Source organism: Odocoileus virginianus, chromosome 14, assembly GCF_023699985.2.
Source record: "Odocoileus virginianus isolate 20LAN1187 ecotype Illinois chromosome 14, Ovbor_1.2, whole genome shotgun sequence".
In the NCBI taxonomy this organism is placed as follows: domain Eukaryota; kingdom Metazoa; phylum Chordata; class Mammalia; order Artiodactyla; family Cervidae; genus Odocoileus; species Odocoileus virginianus.
In genome coordinates, this window is record NC_069687.1 from 29,428,859 (window position 1) to 29,447,830 (window position 18,972).

Sequence of the window (18,972 nt, forward strand, 5' to 3'; positions counted from 1 at the left end):
GCAGGTGTACCCTGCCTTGCCTTTTCTTTCCAAGAAATGTCAGAGTAGACATAGCTAAAAGTAGGAAACTCTGATTTTTTTTTTTCTTCTCTGTTTGTAACCATTTTTGGTTTATTTTGATTTGCAACATCTCTAATACCCACAGACTTTACTCTACAACTTTACAAGCATTTTTAAAAATCCAGAAGGATATGCATGTGTGCCCTCCACCCCATGATGAACTATGAAATTAAAAAGTTATAAAACCTGTAAGAAATAGCACCTGATATGCCATTATAAACTCCAGGCATGATGTAGGGACTAAGCTCAGCTTCCTCATCTAGAAACTGAAAGTAATAATAACCTTTCAAGACTGAGGATATATTATACAAGATGGCAATCTTAATATAGTGCATAATATATAGGAGACAACTGGGAATTGGAAGGTATTATTATCACTGTTATAATAACGATGCTGATAATAATAATAGTAATAATAACAAAGGGCATGGGGGTCCCCAATTTCTACTATCCCTCTGAAGCACAGAGTGACACATAGACCTATCTTGCAGGATGCTGTGAAGTGAGTATCTGTGTAAGTAAAGTGGTTACAGGCACACGTCTAGAAGATACCATGGAGATGCATATTCCCATTAGGTTATTGCTGGATTTTTTTTTTTTTTTGGATTTGGGTTTCCTAGGGCCAAATAGATATGTTTTGATTTCTAATTTACAAATTATAAGTATTAAATAATCTTATTCACTATGAATTTGTTCAGCCTAAAAGAATAAAGCAGGAGTAAATAATTGCTATCTAGATAGTTGTTTAATTAAAACACATTAGGTTTTGGTCTTTCAAAACAGAAGATTATTCTAGAACAGAAACACCAAAGTTGCAGCCTAAGAGGTACCTGTGGCCCACGGGCATGTATTCTTTGGTCTGCTCAACCTCAAAAGAAACAAGCAAATAACAAAAGACAAATATCGAATTAGTAGGCAACATTTTAAAGTGAGAAGATTCCATATTAAAACTCCAGGTTTTTTAGCTTCTTTTGAAAAAGCAGATGATATGTAACTATGGGCCCCATTCCCAACTGGCAACTCAAAAACTTCATGAACAGATACCTGGTCTGGGGGAGTTTACATGTTTCTTGACCTACTATTCAAACCCATCCACTCTCCTCACCCAGTAGACAAGGCATCTTTCAAATAATTTATGCTCGCCATTCCTTCGCACTGGGGCACATTATGTCCAGTGAGACAGTCAGTGTGAACTGTCTACTGTGTATATGGAGCCTAAAAACTCAGGTGCTTTTTCTCCTAGTAGCAGCAGAACAAGTGGTACTGTTTTGTATTCAGCCCACGCATTTCCTAGTGTATCTTCCAACTGTGTTTATCTCCTTAGGAGCTGTCAAGCCCTTCAGATGAGATAAATGCAGCACACAGCGCCACACTTAGAGCTCATCTCAATTGCTAGTTTCAGGATCCTCAAAACCAGTTTCTGAGATGATTACCTTACACCCTTCTTGCCTTATAATTTTGAACTCTGTACCAGGCAAACAGTTTGTCAATCTGTGAATGTCCTCCCTGGGAGTTATCTTGCCCTCACTTGCCATCACTCTGAGATTAAGGCCTCTGGGGGGAGCCCGCTGAGAAAGAAGTCTGCTGCTAAATTAGTCAACTCCCAACTCCCCCTGCCCGAGGGGTGCTGTGGGGGAGGGGGCTCGCAATTGGCTCAGAGCTGTCAGGCTAAGAGAGAGTTTATTCAAAAATACAGCTGGGGTTTATCAGAGAGGTTGGGTTAAAGGGATGAGCAGGGAAACAGCCAATACATAGTCTCAGGAAGTGATAAATGAATGATTGGTTGTTGTTGTTGTTCAGTTGCTCAATCATGTCTGACTCTGCGACCCCAAGCACTGCAGCATGCCAGGCTTCCCTGTCCTTCACTATCTCCTGGAGTTTGTTCAAACTCATGCCCGTTGAGTCAGTGATGCCATCCAACCATCTCATCCTCTGTCATCCCCTTCTCCTCCTGCCCTCATTCTTTCCCAGCATCAGAGACTTTTCCAATGAGTCGGCTGTTCCCATCAGGTGGCCAAAGTATTGGAGCTTCAGCTTTACCATTATACTAAAATCATTTTGAAAGTAAGTGACCTATTACAGGTTGAACTGTGTCCCCTTCAAAAAAGATAGGGTCTTAATTCCTGGTCCCCTGCTTCCCCTGTGCCTCAGAATGTGGTCTTATCTGAAGAGATGCTGTCTTTACAGAGGAAGTCAAGGTAACACGAGGTCACTAGGGTGGACCCTAATCCAGTATGACCACTGTCCTCATGAAAAGGGTAAATCTGGATGCAGAGACACACACATAGAGACAGCACCACATGGAGATGAAAGCAGAGGTGATGGTGATGCATCTGTAAGCCAAGAGACACCAAAGACTGTGAGCAAAGCATCAGAGGTCAGGAGAGAAGCATGGAAACATTTCTCTCTCACACCCCTCCTGTGTGCGTGCACGCTAAGTGGCTTCAGTCACATCTGACTCTGCGACCCCACGGACTGTAGCCCGCCGGGCTCCTCTGTCCATGGGATTTCCCAGGCAAGAACACTGAAGTGGGTTGCTGTGCCCTCCACCAGGGGATCTTCCCGACCCAGGGATTGAAGGATTGAACACACATCTCTTATGTCTCCTGCATTGGCAGGTGGCTTTTTTTTTTTTTTTTTACCACTAGTGCCACCCGGGAATCCTCAGGAGGAATCAACTCTGCGGACACCTTACTCTTAGACTTCCAGTTATTGTGAATGAAAAATGCTGCCCATCATGGCAGTAAATAAAGGATGCTTCAGTTGTCAAACCCAGCCAGCCCTGAGGGGACTCAAGAAGGGGAAGAGCAGGACCCTGACCCAGACAGCTAAGGTGTACATCAGAGGCATGATTTCAGACAGCCCAGACTCTTGCATCTTTTCATACATAGAAAAGTGCTAAATTCATTAACTTGAGACATCTGGTTTTCTTTAATTAATGCTAATCTTTAGATATGAGGCCCTATAGCTCAGGGGTTAGAATACTGGTCTTGTAAACCAGGGGTCATGAGTTCATATCTTGCTGGGGCCTGCTGAGTTCCAGCTATCTGGTCTTTGTCACAAAAACCTCAATGTCAATCCCAAGCTTCCAATTTATCCCTCCCCTAATGAGCACAAGTTTATTTTATACACCTGGGACTCTTTTCTGATTTGTGCAACACTGTAAGTCAACTATGCACGCTAAGTCACTTCAGTCATGTCTAACTCTTTGCGACCCTATGGACGGTAGTTCACCAGGCTCCTCTGTCCGTGAGATTTTCCAGGCAAGAATACTGGAGTGGGCTGCCATGTCCTCCTCCAGGGCATCTTCCCCACCCAGGGATTGAATCCACATCTCTTATGTCTCCTGTGCTGGCAGGCAGGTTCTTTACCATCGGTGCCACCTGAGAAACCTCTATATTCTGGCTCCTCCCTTTCCTCTTTGGTACAGTCCCTCAGAGCTATCTGAGAAGTTGCATCTCAGGCTTGATGCCTCCCTTCTGTCCACCAAATAACACATAACTCTTGCCTTTGAGGCTGTGTATTTTTTCAGTCAACATTACAAAATTGGTGAGACAGTACATTTCTATTATTTAAGGTGCCCAGTGTGTGGTACTTTGTTAAGGCAGTCCTAGCAAGCAAATATACACTCTGGAGAATCAGTATGACCCCCAGCTGGTTTTCTTTGAGTAGCTGTTTCAGACAAGGGTGCTCACGTGTGTCCTCCAGGAAACCTGGCAACGCATGGGCTGCTGGCATCTGGGAAGAACTGAGATTCTGGCACTTGCAGAGGTGACATGCCAAAAGAGCAGGTAGTCAAGGCTGAAGCATCAGGTGTCCAGTCTTACATGACTGTCCGGGACCTTGAATGAAACTGGGTAATGCTGAGAGTAATTGACTCAGCCATGTCTTCTCACCTCCTGGGCTGTCTCCCTGCAGCTTTCAGGAACTCTTGTGGCTCTTCACATGAGTTTTGTGTGCCTGTTTTCATTTAGCAACAGATACGCCACGGGCATTTGCTGCAGTGCCTTCTGTTTGAAGAGCCAGGAGAGCTTGATCATGAAACATTTAGTCTATCTGGTCACACGTGGAAGCCAAAACCCATGTGAACAGCTTTGCACTTAATAAATTCCCAGGAGCTGGGCTAATTAACTGTTGTATTCATTTGTTTGTTTGTGTGCTTTGGTCAGGCACAAGGAGAGTAGATTAAAGATCTCTGCAGACCCTGAGCATGTCTGCTTTTGAGGCTCTATCCTAAGGCCCATCCAATATATTAAAAACCATCTCTCGTCTCAAGTGACATATAATCTTCTTCTGTAAAAACAATTTGAAAAGCTTTTTATTCTTTTGCTTTTGAAAATATTTGGTGAGGACCACTCATTTAATTTATGAGTGGTTCTGATTTCTCTGTGATCATTACACATAGTCTGGAATTCCAGCAAAGTGAGAAAAGCCAGTCTACAAATTGTTTCCTAAATAGAATACATTTTTTATGAACACAGAGCTGTCATGTTGTTACATTTTGCAGATGTTTGAGAGGCTTTATGCCAGAGTTCAGAGTAAAAGCTCTGTTGCCAGCAGTCAAATCCTGGCTCCATTGCTTAAAGGCTGTGTGACTTTGGACAAGTTTTTAAATATCTCTATGGTTCTCTTTCTTTACCAGTGAAATGGGGCTAATAAGGCCATTGTGTGCTCAGTCGTCTTTGACTCTTTGCGACCCTAGGGGCTGTAGCTCACCAGACTCCTCTGTCCAGGGATTTTCCAGGCAAGAATACCGGAATGGGTGGCCATTTCCTCCTCCAGGGGATCTTCCTGACCCAGGGATCAAACCCACGTCTCCTGGGTCTCCTGTATTGACAGTTGGCTTCTTTACCATTGAGCCACCTGGTAAGCCCGGTAATACCTACAAACGTGTCTAAATATAGATGCTAAATGCTTGATAATCATTTGTTTTAATATGTAATTAAATATTGATTTCTGATTTTTCAGTGTCCTTTACTTGATTGGAGCAACATAGTAGTTTTGCTTTTCAGATTTTAAACACTTTTGTGGGTCCATGAAAACCTTGCAGTCGCTAAGCCACATGCCCCTGCATAAAAGGACTCTGAGCTCAGAGAGGGAATTAGATGAAGATGCAGGGGCCAATACACGTTCACCCTACAATGTAGAAGGATTCCCTTTTCTCCACACTCTCCCCAGCATTTATTGTTTGTAGACTTTTTGATGGTGGCTATTCTGACCTGTGTGAGGTGACACGTTATTGCAGTTTTGATTTGCATTTCTCTAATAATTAGTGATGTTGAGCATTTTTTCATATCTATATGTCTTCTTTGGAGAAGTGTCTATTTAGATCTTCTGCCCACTTTTTAAAACTGGATTGTTTGTTTTTTTTGATGTAAGAACTACCGTATGACCCAGCAACCCCATTCCTTGGCATATACCCAGAGAAAGCTGTAATTCAAAAAGATATGTGCACCCCAATGTTCACTGTAGCACTGTTTACAGTAGCCAGGACATGTTCAGTAACAGAGGAATGGGAAAAGAAGTCAGAGTCCACACATACAGTGGAATATCATAAAAGAGAATGAGAGAATGCCATTTGCAGCAACGTGGATGCATGTAGAGAGTCATACTGAGTGAAGTAAGTCAGAGACAGACAAATATTATAGATTGCTTATATATGGCATCTTAAAAACTGGGTACGAATAAACTTACAAAACAGAAATAGAGTCACAGATGTAGAAAACAAACATGGTTGCAAGGGGCAAGGGTTGAGAAGGGTAAATTGGGAGAGTGGGATTGATGTATAAACACTGCTGTGTGTGTGTGTGTGTGTGTGCACGCTTAGTCGTGTCTGACTCTGTGAGACCTACGGATTGTAGCCCACCAAGCTCCTCTGTCCATGGGCTTTTCCAGACATGAACACTGGAGTGGGTTGCTATAGCACTGAGAACTCTCCTCAGTACTCTGTAATTGCCTATTTGCAAAAGGAATCTTATAAAGAGGTGAAATATGTACATGTACAACTGATTCACTTTGCCATACAGTAGACACTGGCACAGCACTGTAAATCAACTATACTCCAATAAATTTTTTTTAAAGAAAATGCAAGGGCCACAGATCAATTCTGTCAGGGAACTTGGGCACCACTGACTGGACAAGGCTTGAAAAGTGAGAGTAATATGGAAAACAGACCCTTGTCTTCTTGCCTGATAATAAAGTCCCCATTGAGTGAAGCCTCCAGTATTCTTGGGCTTCCCTGTGTCTCAGCTGGTAAAGAATCTGCCTGCAGTGCAGGAGACCTGGGTTCGATCCCTGGGTTGGGACAATCCCCTGGAGAAGGGAAAGGCTAACTACTCCAGTATGCTGGCCTGGAGAATTCCATGGACAGTACAGTCCATGGGGTCGCAAAGAGTCAGACACAATTGAGCGACTTTCACTTTCACTTTACTATTTGCTAGGCACTATGTGAAGGGCTCACATGGGTTATTATCAAACTTTATGATAATCCTGTCTTTCTAAATGAGCAAAGGTTGAGAGAGGCTTAACACTAGCTCAGAGTTTGCCAAGGCTGGAAAACCTAGGAAAATTACTATCCCAGGAAATCTATTAATCTAACTGCTGGGAGAAATATGGGAATTAAAGAACTAAAATCAAACTCATAGAGTTCAAGAATTAAGTGAGATATTTAAATACAGTGGAAAGCAGCCAACAAAAGATCGATGACATTCTTATTATTTCCATTTATTCACTCTACCAAAAAATGATTATAGGTATAGAGCTTATTATGTGCCAGGTATTCTTCTTATGAGAATTTTAGGAATATTAGCTCATTTCATCTTCATAATTTCCCTAGAGTCCAAGCACTACTGTTATCCTCACTTTAGAGATGGAGGAAATCAGTCACAGGAAGACAAAAGTAACCACAGGGGGAGTAAATTCATACATCTGTTAAGTGGCAAAGCCAGGATTTGGACCTGGTAGAGGGAGATGCATGCTCTTCACCACTAGACTGGCCACCTCATTCCTGAGATTGGGGGTGGGAGTCTGGTGTCTAGAATATGAACTTAGGGGGGAAGGGGTTGGTCACAGGGAGCAGGAAAGCTGTCTTTGGGGGCAGCCACTGACTCTCCCTGGGAAGGCAGAGACCTCCTCCTCCTGAAATCTCCTGGGTCAGGGAGGAGTGAGCCAGCCTGGCACAGATAAGCCCACCCTCCCCTCAGTGGTCTCTTGACAGGAAGGGCACCTCATGGATTTGCCTCTTCTTCTTACCTTGGTCATCCCACGGAGGACCATTCTACGGGCTTCTAAAAGCATCACAGTTGATCTCAAGACAAAATACGGACCATAAATACTACGTGTGGCAGGAGTCACTATATAATCTCCCCCTCCCTATTTTATGGCCCTTTATTTGAAAAATAAATACATATTTTTCTTAATCAGTTGGGTGCAATTGTAGGAAAAATTACTGCTTTCTTGATTTTATCATTTCTAAGTTTATTGGCTGACTTCTTTCTTGAACACTGTATCATCTCTTAAAACATTTTAACTAAAAGCGCTGCTCCTAACAACATCTCTAAATGAAGGCAGCTGCTCAGCTGCTCAGTGGGACTGGACACTGGATTCCACACCTGCCATCACTGTACTACGCAGTGGCCTCTATTCAGAACAACAGGCTCGAGCACTCATCGCTTTGTGCCAACATTTCAGTCCCTTGTTGTCCAGTGAGGCACATCGTTTTGCTCCCCAGAAACAGAAACACAATGAAAAGGACTCCTCAGCCAAATATGTAATTGTGGTCCTTTTGAAAAAGCATGAAGATTCTGGCAATTAGTAAATTCTACATGACAAGAATTATTAACTGCTTTGGATGCAGCCAACACACTTTTGGTAAACAGTTTTAATGGACCAGTCACAATACCCCATTCAGCCTTATTTTGACAACACTGTAATTTACAGCAATCAAGGTTGGCAGTGGACTAATAGGTCAGGCCAGCCACAGGCTGTGATTATACCTTCCCAGGAACAGCAGGGGAATACCCTGGCCTGTTATTGATGTGTTCACATGAATCAGTGCAATACCAGCAACACGCCTGTATTAGGTTGTAGATGTTTTCTTTCCATGTACACCTTTGTCTTTCTTTTTTTGGGGGTCCTAGCTCTCCCTTTTGATTAGCAGTTATTATAATAAAGGAATAATATATATTTTTATTTCCACCCAGCTGCTCCTGAGAGTATTATATACAGAATTAGAAGCTAAATAAGGGCCTCCCAGGGGGTGCAAATGCTAAAGTGGTACAGGAGACATAAGAGATGCGGGTTCAATCCCTGGAATGGGAAGATTTCCTGGAGGAGGGCATGGCAACCCACTTCAGTAGTCTTGCTCTTGCTTGGAGAATCGTATTGATAGAGGAGCCTGGCAGGCTACAGTCCATAATGTTACAGAGTTGGACATGGCTGAAGTGACTTTGCACACATGCATGCAGAAGCTAAATAAACCTAAACTGTGACTATGAGCTAATTAAGTAGTTTTGGAAATACAGTTAGCAAAATGGTTGTATTCAAATGAGTGTTTTCTGCTTTCAAATAGTTATCTTCAGAGATGGTACGTTTGCTTATACAAAATTTTGAATTCTTTTTTTTTTTTAGAATCATATATTATCAACAAATGAACAGTTTTGATATCTGGAGCTGGTCAGGAAAATTCTGCATAGAAACTAAGTATCACATAGTATCATTCATTCTCAGTGGGGACAATGAAGACTGGTTCTGGGGTGGAGTGAGTAAAAAAAATCTCACCCTCTTTATGTCTAAAGCACAGATATATTCAGAGTACATAAATAAATACATGGTATATCTGTCCTAAGATCACATATTATATAATTCTTTCATATGAAATGTTCAGAAAGGCAGATCTCTGGAAATATAAAGTGGATTAATGATTGTCTAGGGCTGGGGAGATTGCTAGGAGAAATATCAATAACCTCAGATATGCAGATGACACCACCATTATGGCAGAAAGTGAAGAGGAACTAAAAAGCCTCTTGATGAAAGTGAAAGAGGAGAGTGAAAAAATTGGCTTAAAGCTTAACATTCAGAAAACTAAGATCATGGCATCTGGTCCCATCACCTCATGGGAAATAGATGGGGAGACAGTGGAAACAGTGTCAGACTTTATTTTTTTTGGGCTCCAAAATGACTGCAGATGGTGACTGCAGCCAAGAAATTAAAAGACGCTTACTCCTTTGAAGGAAAGTTATGACCAACCTAGATAGCATATTAAAAAGCAGAGACATTACTTTGCCAACAAAGGTCCGTCTGGTCAAGGCTATGGTTTTCCCAGTGGTCATGTATGGATGTGAGAGTTGGACTGTGAAGAAAGCTGAGCCCTGAAAAATTGATGCTTTTGAACTGTGGTGTTGGAGAAGACTCTTGAGAGTCCCTTGGGCTGCAAGGTGATCCAGCCAGTCCATCCCGAAGGAGATAAGTCCTGGGTGTTCATTGGAAGGACTGATGCTGAAACTGAAACTCCAATACTTTGGCCACCTCATGCAAAGAGTTGACTCGTTGGAAAAGACTCTGATGCTGGGAGGGATTGGGGGCAGGAGAAGAAGGGGACAACAGAGGATGAGATGACTGGATGGCATCACCAACTTGATGGGCATGAGTTTGAGTAAACTCCAGGAGTTTGTCATGGACAGGGAGGCCTGGCGTGCTGCGATTCATGGGGTCGCAAAGAGTTGGACACAACTGAGTGACTGAACTGAACTGAACTGAGGGCTGGGGAATTAAGGTAGGGACCTGGGATGATGATTAATGCATGCAGGGTTTATTTAGGAGTTGATGAAAACATTCTTAAATTATTGTGGGGATGACTGTATAACTCTGGAAATATACTAAAGATCATTTGCCTGTGGAGAAGGCAATGGCACCCCACTCCAGTACTCTTGCCTGGAAAATCCCATGGACAGAGGAACCTGGTAGGCTGTAGTCCTTGGGGTCGCTAAGAGTCAGACACGACTGAGCGACTTCACTTTCACTTTTCACTTTCATGCATTAGAGAAGGAAATGGCAACCTACTCCAGTGTTCTTGTCTGGATAATCCCAGGGACGGGGGAGCCTGGTGGGCTGCCGTCTATGGGGTCGCACAGAGTCAGACACGACTGAAGTGACTTAGCTGCAGCAGCAGCATTTGTTTGTACAATTTCAATGGGTGAATTTTATGGTATGTGAATTATATCTCAATGCAATTAAAACAAACAAACAAACACTTCCCTCCTTAAAAATAAAGTCATGAGGGAGGAGGACAGTTAGGAAAGAGCCTCTAAAAAGGCTCTTAAGGAGCCATTTCCTTCTCCAGCAGATCTTTCTGACCCAGGGATCGGACCCAGGGATCGAACCCAGGTCTTCATTGCATGCAGATTCTTTACTCTCTGAGCCACCAGGGAAGCCCAATGAAAAAAAGAAAAGAGAAACACTGCCTTGCACCAAAAAAGTGAATTTCATCTTAAATCTCTGTATTCCCAGTTAAAACATCCATGATGAGAGTTCATCCTCAATTAGCCTGAATAGTTCTTGGGTTATTCCTACCCAAGCCAGGTAATATCCTCTGGGCCTCACCAGGAGGTAGAGTCTGAAATTAGTTTTGCTGCCCAGAATCTGGTCTCTAAGAGAAGTGCGGCTGAGAAAAAATTTTAGAAGAGGAGGATGGGTGAGAGGGCTGATGAAGGATGAATAATCCTAGTGTCCCTTTTAGCCCCTGGGCTCACCTCACTCCAGTTGCCCACTGTCCAGTCTGATGGACACAGGATGTCTCTGTTGCAGGACACGAGGGTCTTGGGCTTTAGCAGATGCTGGCAGTCTTGAGCGGGGAGAGCCTGCTCATCTGAGCCCATGGTCTGGATGCACAGCACTGTTCGCGTCTTCTCTCCGTGGGGCCCACATGTCGTGGAACATGCTTCCCACTCCCCTGTCCACCACCTGCAGACACACAGGGACATGTGAGAAAAGATCAGCCCGAGTCAATAAACATACGCTTCAGCCACTGGATAGAAATCCGGGGCAGAAACGCAGATTACAGAGCTGGGAGGTCCCCGAAGATGTTTCAGCCCAGTAGAGGGCGCTCTGCAGACAGGGCCATGGCTAGCTTGTTCAATCACAGCTAGGGAACTCCACAGAACACTTGGCCTAAGTAGATGATAAGTAAGCATGTCTTTAAATGAAAAAACAACCCTCCCCCCAAATCCCCTCTTTTCTCAGACAAGAAAACTGAGGTCCAATTTTCTATTGCGAAACCTCAAGCAAGCTTAAGCCTTACTCTCCACATCTGTTGAATGGCTGTAACAATATTGACTTTAAATGAGTGTCATTCATGTACTGAAATACCAATTTATGCACAGTGCATAGAACAGAACCTGACATAATACAAGCTCAATCATTTGTAATTGTAATTATTGTTGTTTTAACTGCTGCTATTGACTAAAAGAATCCAATTAGAATCTAAGTCTCCTGGCTCCTAACTGAATATTTTTCTGTTTCAATATGATGCACTTAATTAATTTTCAGCTATGTAGAAGATGATCAGTCAGCGGCATTGTCATCATTCTCTCCCTCCTCCATCTCCTTCAGCCTACCTGTGAATATTCTCACTGGTCGCTTCAAAAGAAAGAAGTAGGAAAACAAGAAAAGTATTAAATAAGATAATCTCTTGGTTTTTTGTCAGCTGTTCTTGATAAGTTGAATCGTTAAAACTGTTGGCTAAATTAATATTCTGGATTCTCTATGGAAAAATGAAGATATGTGATTTTCCTCTACCTGCTATCATGGTTGATGGCCTCAAGTTTCTAGGATGTGGGGCCCAGTGGTTACACTAAAGCCACTTTTGAAAGTGCCAAGGAACCCTCTTCGGAGCCGTCTCCTTTCCTCCTTCTTCATCATTGTCCAAATCTTCCTCAATATCAAATACAGAACAGGTGTCTTGACCTAGTGCCCTTTGGGTCCACCATTGCTTAGCTGCATAGTCTGCTCATTCATCCCTCCATGCAGGGATAAAATAGAATATTTGTTTTTCATGGGAAAACAGTATAGCATGTGAATTCCCTCATTCTTCACTTTAAAGAAATCTTCTGACCTTGAGATAGTATCAAATTTTGAAGCAGGTTAAACTGTGTGCTATTACTTATGTTTACAAAGTATTAGATTTGAGTAGAACTTCTTTGACTCTCATACTTATAATCTCTGGTTAAAAATACTAGAAGAAAGCTTTTTCCTCAATTCTACTATATTCTTCAGTTATAAGTAATTAAGATTACTTATTTAGTCCCTGGTATTTAACATCTGGTCATCTTGTGTAGATAAAGAGCTAATATTGGGACCATATGATGTGACACCAAATAAATGCCCTCTGTGTTAATCTAATTACTCTGTCCTACCTCTGACATTTCTATGGGAGGCCAGATACACTATCAATTAAATCAAATGCCATTCTGGAAGGGCCTTAATATGAGCTGACTGAAAGTCTAATTTATCTAACTACTTACTACAAGGCTTTCAGCTATGTTACTACAAGGTGATAATAGACTTTCTTGTTTCTCTTTCTGAAGTTGCCTTCACAGACTCCTGGGGACATCTTGCATACGTTTGCTCCTAGTGTAAGGTGAAATCCACCCTCTTTATTTCCCTGCAAAGGTCTTCCAGGCCCAGGACTCAGGAGCTATTGCCACACTGTTCTCTGTTGTCCAACTCATTATTTTTGGTGTCTGCTATAATCCTACCTCTGAGAGGAGATTTATAAAAGAATCTTGTTTTATATTTGCATTTATAGGAGATTTATAAGAGAAGACTGTTTACGTGCTCCGAGTGATAGCTGAGAAGCACAGTATAACATTCCAAGAACTCAGTAGGACAAAAGGCCCAGACCACGCATTTATTCACCACCCCCTGAAAGGCAGCCTTTCTCGTTTAATCAGCATAAAATCAACAACAATCTAATCCAACTTTTTCCATTTTTGCTATTAATTTTTCTCTTGCCAGAATGTCCATGATATCTGTCATGCCTAAAATACAAGTGGATAACTGACCATGCATTTTCTTATACTGGGTTTTTTTTTTTTTTTCTGTCTCTATAATAGTCAATCTGAACATCCCAGATATTAGGTAAAAGTCCTAAGGATCTCACTTATATCAGTGATTCTCACTGTATCATCACTTGGGGATATTTTAAAAGGTATCAGCTCTCAGTTTAGGCTCCCTTGCTACACTGGATGGCCAGAATCTCTTGAGGTTAGTGCCAAGGCATCAGTGTTAAGAATTCTTTGATGACTTTCATATAGAGTCAGGATTAAAAACCACTGGTGTTATGATGGGCTTCCCAGGTGGCATTAGTGGTAAAGAACCTGCCTGCCAATGTGGGAGACATGGGTTTGATCCCTGGATTGGAAAGATCCTCTGGAGGAGGGCATGGCAACCCACTCCAGTATTCTTGCCTGGAGAATCCCATGGACAGAGGAGCCTGGCAGGCTATAGTCCATAGGATTGCACAGAGGTGGGCACGACTGAAGTGACTTAGCACACATGCATGGTGTTATGATACCAGAAAAATGAATTTGATTGTTTATCTTGAAGTTTTTTCCATAAAGGATGGACTCTGTAGATTTAGTATGCTATTAGGACAAAGATTAGTACAAAGATAGTAGTTATAAAAATTGATATTTTAAAGGAAATTTCTATTCTAAGCAAGCATTTAAAAAAATCAGATTAAGACTTATTGTTTTCTGAGTAATGAGGATTAGAAAGAGTTTAATTTTGTATTTTATTGGTTTATTGGTAGTCAGAACTTCCTGAGCAAGCACTGGTATGGGTGTGGGTAGAAGATACAGATCCTTCTGTTTGAAGGATGTCCAAAGTACAGTAAGCTTTTCCAGGGTAACTATAAGCTCTTTGATGGTCTTAAAACACACACACATTCCTATATCTTATATAATTCATACGAAAATTATAGTATGCTTCACTGATCTTTATAACAGTGTAGCCACATTCTCACTGTATTCATCCCCTGATTTTCTCTAGTTTTCTTGTTATCCCCCACTTACACCACACTCATTCCTCTCCCCACTCCCATGGACTTTTCCCAGTCTTAATGACACCTTTCTTGTCATTTATGCCTTTGAACTGTGGTGCTGGAGAAGACTCTTGAGAGTCCCTTGGACAACAAGGAGATCAAGCCAGTCAATCTTAAAGGAAATCAACCCTGAATATTCAGTGGAAGGACTGATGCTGAGGTTGAAGCTCCAAGACTTTGGCCCATCCAATGTGAAGAGCAGAGTCATTGGAAAAGACCACAAAGCTGGGAAAGATTGAAGGCAGGAGGAGTAGGGGACAACAGAGGATGAGATGGTTGGATGGCATCACTGACTCTATGGACATGAGTTTGAGCAAGCTCTGGGAGTTGGTGATGGACAGGGAGGGAAGCCTGGCGTGCTGCAGTCCATGGGGTCACACAGAGTCAGACATGACTGAGTCACTAAACAACAATAGATTGGTGCTTCTCACCCAATGGAGATTCCCACAGCCACCTCCGCAGGGGACATTTGGGAATGTTTGAAGGCATTTTTGGTTGTCACAAATGGGGGAGGTGTGCTCTTGGCATCTAGTGGATAGAGAACAAGGATACTGAGAAATATTCTACAAGGCACAGGGCGGCCCCCACAGCAAAGAATCAGCCAGCCCAAAATGTCTCTAGTTCTCAGGCTAAGAAACCTGGATTTAAATCATGAGGCATTCTTTTTGCACGAAAACCTACATGCAGCTGCCAGGCTGGAAAGCCCTGTTATAGGAATTTATGGAGCATTTAAATATACAGAGCACCATCACAGCTGAAGCCTGGCCGAAAGTTTGCTTTCCTGTAAACCAAAGTTCAGAGAGAAGTCCATAGAGAGAAGAGACTCAAATAACCTCTTTCTGGAGTCAGATACACTTTCAATTCCAAAGAATTTCTTTCTTGACAGGCTACTCCATCCTGGAGGGTGCCGTGCAAACTTTCATTCTGGAAGCCATTGACCATAAAATACAGATTTCTTACATTAATAGAAGCTTTTTATTAAATCCTTTTAAAAAGCTGTCTTAAGTACCCATTTGGGAAAGAACACAGAAGGTCCAGATTGGGTATAGAAGCAAATTATTACTGAAGGACAATAACCCAGAAATAAAAAGATTAAATCTTGCATATGAAATCATTTTAGGAGCGGAAATGACAGCCCTGAACAATGGTATGAACTTTTCAGATAGCATGAAAATTAGGTGAGAGAGGAAGATGTTGCAACTTGAAATTCATATCTAAGGAAACTACTGGACTAGTTTTTCAAAGACAAATAATATTAAGATAGCCATCGACATTTATTATTCTTTAAAAAAGCAAATTAACTTAATTTCCTTTCTTTAATCCCCTTGTGAGTTTGCAGGCATGATTTAGTTTTAAAGTTACTTTCTGCTTATTCGTAACTTTTTCATTGTGTTTTAATGTGTGAGAAATATTTTAAATTTGGATTTCCGGCTTCAGCACCAAAACGTGCTCATCCTGAGATCCTGGGCAGCAGCACAGTGTACTAGCACCAGCACAGAACACTCAATAGGTTCATCCAGGTTCAAATCTAGACTCTACTGCTTCTGCTAAGTGATTTGGGAAGAATCTGAGGACTTTCAAAAAAGCAAGAGAGTTTCAGAAAAACATCTATTTCTGCTTTATTGACAATGCCAAAGCCTTTGACTGTGTAGATCACAATAAACTGTGGAAAATTCTGAAAGAGATGGGCATACCGGACCACCTGACCTGCCTCTTGAGAAACCTATATGCAGGTCAGGAAGCAACAGTTAGAACTGGACATGGAACATCAGACTGGTTCCAAATAGGAAAAGGAGTATGTCAAGGCTGTATATTTTCACCCCGCTTATTTAACTTATATGCAGAGTACATCATGAGAAACGCTGGGCTGGAAGAAGCACAAGCTGGAATTAAGATTGCTGGGAGAAATATCAATAACCTCAGATATGCAGATGACACCACCCTTATGGCAGAGAGTGAAGAGGAACTAAAAAGCCTCTTGATGAAAGTGAAAGAGGAGAGTGAAAAAGTTGGTTTAAAGCTCAACATTCAGAAAACTAAGATCATGGCATCCGGTCCCATCACTTCCTGGGAAATAGATAGGGAAACAGTGGAAACAATGTCAGACTATTTTTGGGGGCTCCAAAATGACTGCAGATGGTGACTGCAGCCATGAAATTAAAAGACGCTTACTCCTTTGAAGGAAAGTTATGACCAACCTAGATAGCATATTAAAAAGCAGAGACATTTCTTTGCCAACAAAGGTCCATCTGGTCAAGGCTATGGTTTTTCCAGTGGTCATGTATGGATGTGAGAGTTGGACTGTGAAGAAAGCTGAGCGCCGAAAAATTGATGTTTTTGAACTGTGGTGTTGGAGAAGACTCTTGAGAGTCCCTTGGACTGCAAGGAGGTCCAACCAGTCCATCCTAAAGGAGATCAGTCCTGGGTGTTCATTGGAAGGACTGACGCTGAAGTTGAAACTCCAATACTTTGGCCACCTCATGCAAAGAGTTGACTCATTGGAAAAGACTCTGATGCTGGGAGGGATTGGGGGCAGGAGGAGAAGGGGACGACAGAGGATGAGATGGCTGGATGTCATCACTGACTTCAATGGACATGAGTTTGAGTAAACTCCAGGAGTTGGTGATGGACAGGGAGCCCTGGAGTGCTGCGATTCATGGGGTCTCACAGAGTCGGACATGACTGAACAACTGAACTGAACTGACTGACTGAGGACTTTAGTGTCCTCATCTGTGCAATGGCATAAAAGTACCTACCAATCAGAGTTGCTCACATGAATAAATTACTTGGCAACATGGAAAAGGATTAAAGTAGAGTGGGTTCTCAATTCAGAAATCATACTCCTTGGTATTTATCCAAATGAGTTGAAAACTTTTTGTTCACACAAAACCCCACATAGGGATGTTTACAGTAGCTTTATTCATAATTTCCAAAACTTGGACACAACCAAGATGGCCTTCAGAAAGTGAACTGATAAACTGTGGTCCATCCAGATAATGAAATAATATTCACACTGAAAAGAAATGAGCTATCAAGTCATGAAAAGACATGGAGAAATCTCAAATGCATAAAAGTGAAAGAAGGCAATCTGAAAAGGTTATATACTGTATGATTCCAACTATCTGAAATTCTGGAAAAGACAAAACTATAAAGATGGTAGAAAGATCAGTGGTTGCCAAAGGAAAGAAGGAGAGATGAACAGGCAGAGCATGGAGGATTTTTAGATTGTGAAAATACTCTGTATGGTAACATTACAGTGGGTAATGTCATTATATAGTTGCCAAAACCCATGGAATGTACATCACCAAGAATGAGAACCCTATGCTAAACTATGGACTTTGGGAAATTATGATATGTCAGTTTAGGTTCATCAATAAATAAGTAAATAAAGTATAAGAGAAAAGTAAAACAGTAGGTTCTTAAAATTGTTAGTTACCTCTACCTCATTACATCTGGGGATAATATCTACCCTCTACCTCCCAACTTTATCATGAATCTTTTGGGAAGCTGAAACACAATAATAAACAAGAAGGACTTCTATAAATTATCCATTATGTTGGAATATTTCATGAAATTCTATTTAACTTATCACATGCTACTTTAGTGGAGTAGGAAACAACAACCCATTCCAGTATTCCTTTTTAAAAAAAAAATATTTATTAAATTAATTTATTTTAATTGGAGGATAATTACTTACAATATTGTGATGGTTTTTGCTTGCCGGGATAATTTCATGGACAGAGGAGCCTGGCAGGCTACAGTCCATGGTGTTGCAAAGAGCTGGACATGACTAAGCACACAACACATGCTACTTTAGAATGCATTTTCAGAAATCGTCCCTGTTATGTGTTGTATCTACTTAACATCTTCAGGAGTCAAAATCTCTGACCTTAGAGAGAGTCTTACCTATTTCAACAAAAATGAACTGCATAATAGCAGCACTACAGGTGAATTTGCTAGTTGTTACTTTTGAGAAAGATTTTAGTCCTGAGGCATTAAATAAACCAATACAGATACAGTGAAAGGACATAAATATGTCCTCATTTATATGATGACAAATAAATGTTTAAAAATAACTTCCAATAAAGTTAGCTATGTGGGGTCAAGTAACACATCCCAATATAGGTATCATAAATTTTAAACATAAATGTATGTATGCCTGTAAGTATGTGGTATACCTTGGGTATAAAAACAAAACCAAAGGCAGACATTCTACTTTCAAGATAAAAAAATGCTACTGGCATCTTTAATATCACTCTCCAATGGCTGTGCTTTAGCTTGAGGTCTGAACTAGGTAAATTCAGGCTTGATCTACTTTTAGGATTTTTAAGGACCATAAGCTGGAGCCCAGGCATTAATCATGTACAGAAATTCAAGAAACTCAGACCTTGGGAAATGGATATCAGACAGAGGGAAATCAAAACCAAAGGAAAAAAAATGCTACTAAATGATAGAAATTTAAAAAGAGTTGTCAAATTGCATATGCTTTGCTCTTCTTTAAGTATGATCTTCAATTGTTTGGAAGGAATTGGAGGAAATTATGTTTCCAACACAACAGCAGGAATTGGGCATAGGATGTATTGTGTTCCTCCCTTGAAGTGCAATGATGTGCAGTGGCAGAAGCAGCAGATACAAAAATGATCATCAGCTCCCCAAGGAAATCTAAGCACTGGATGTCACATCTGTACTGAGTGGGACAGCCTACTACCTATTTGTGGCCATCAACACTTCTATTCTAAATAGTGATACCAGAGGTTCATTACTGATTTTGTGACAGGAGGCTATGGAATCGGTCCATTTTAAAATTTTGTGCT

General features: G+C 41.4%; 1 protein-coding gene across 1 annotated transcript in view; it reads right to left on the bottom strand.

Annotated features, from left to right (window-relative positions):
• ADAMTS12 (ADAM metallopeptidase with thrombospondin type 1 motif 12) overlaps nt 1–18,972 on the bottom strand; it is a 378,176-nt gene that overhangs the window by 58,867 nt on the left and 300,337 nt on the right. The window contains exon 18 of the mRNA XM_070476558.1: nt 10,809–11,019. Within this exon, the coding sequence (XP_070332659.1) occupies nt 10,809–11,019 (211 nt within the window). The remainder of the gene's footprint in view (nt 1–10,808; nt 11,020–18,972) is intronic.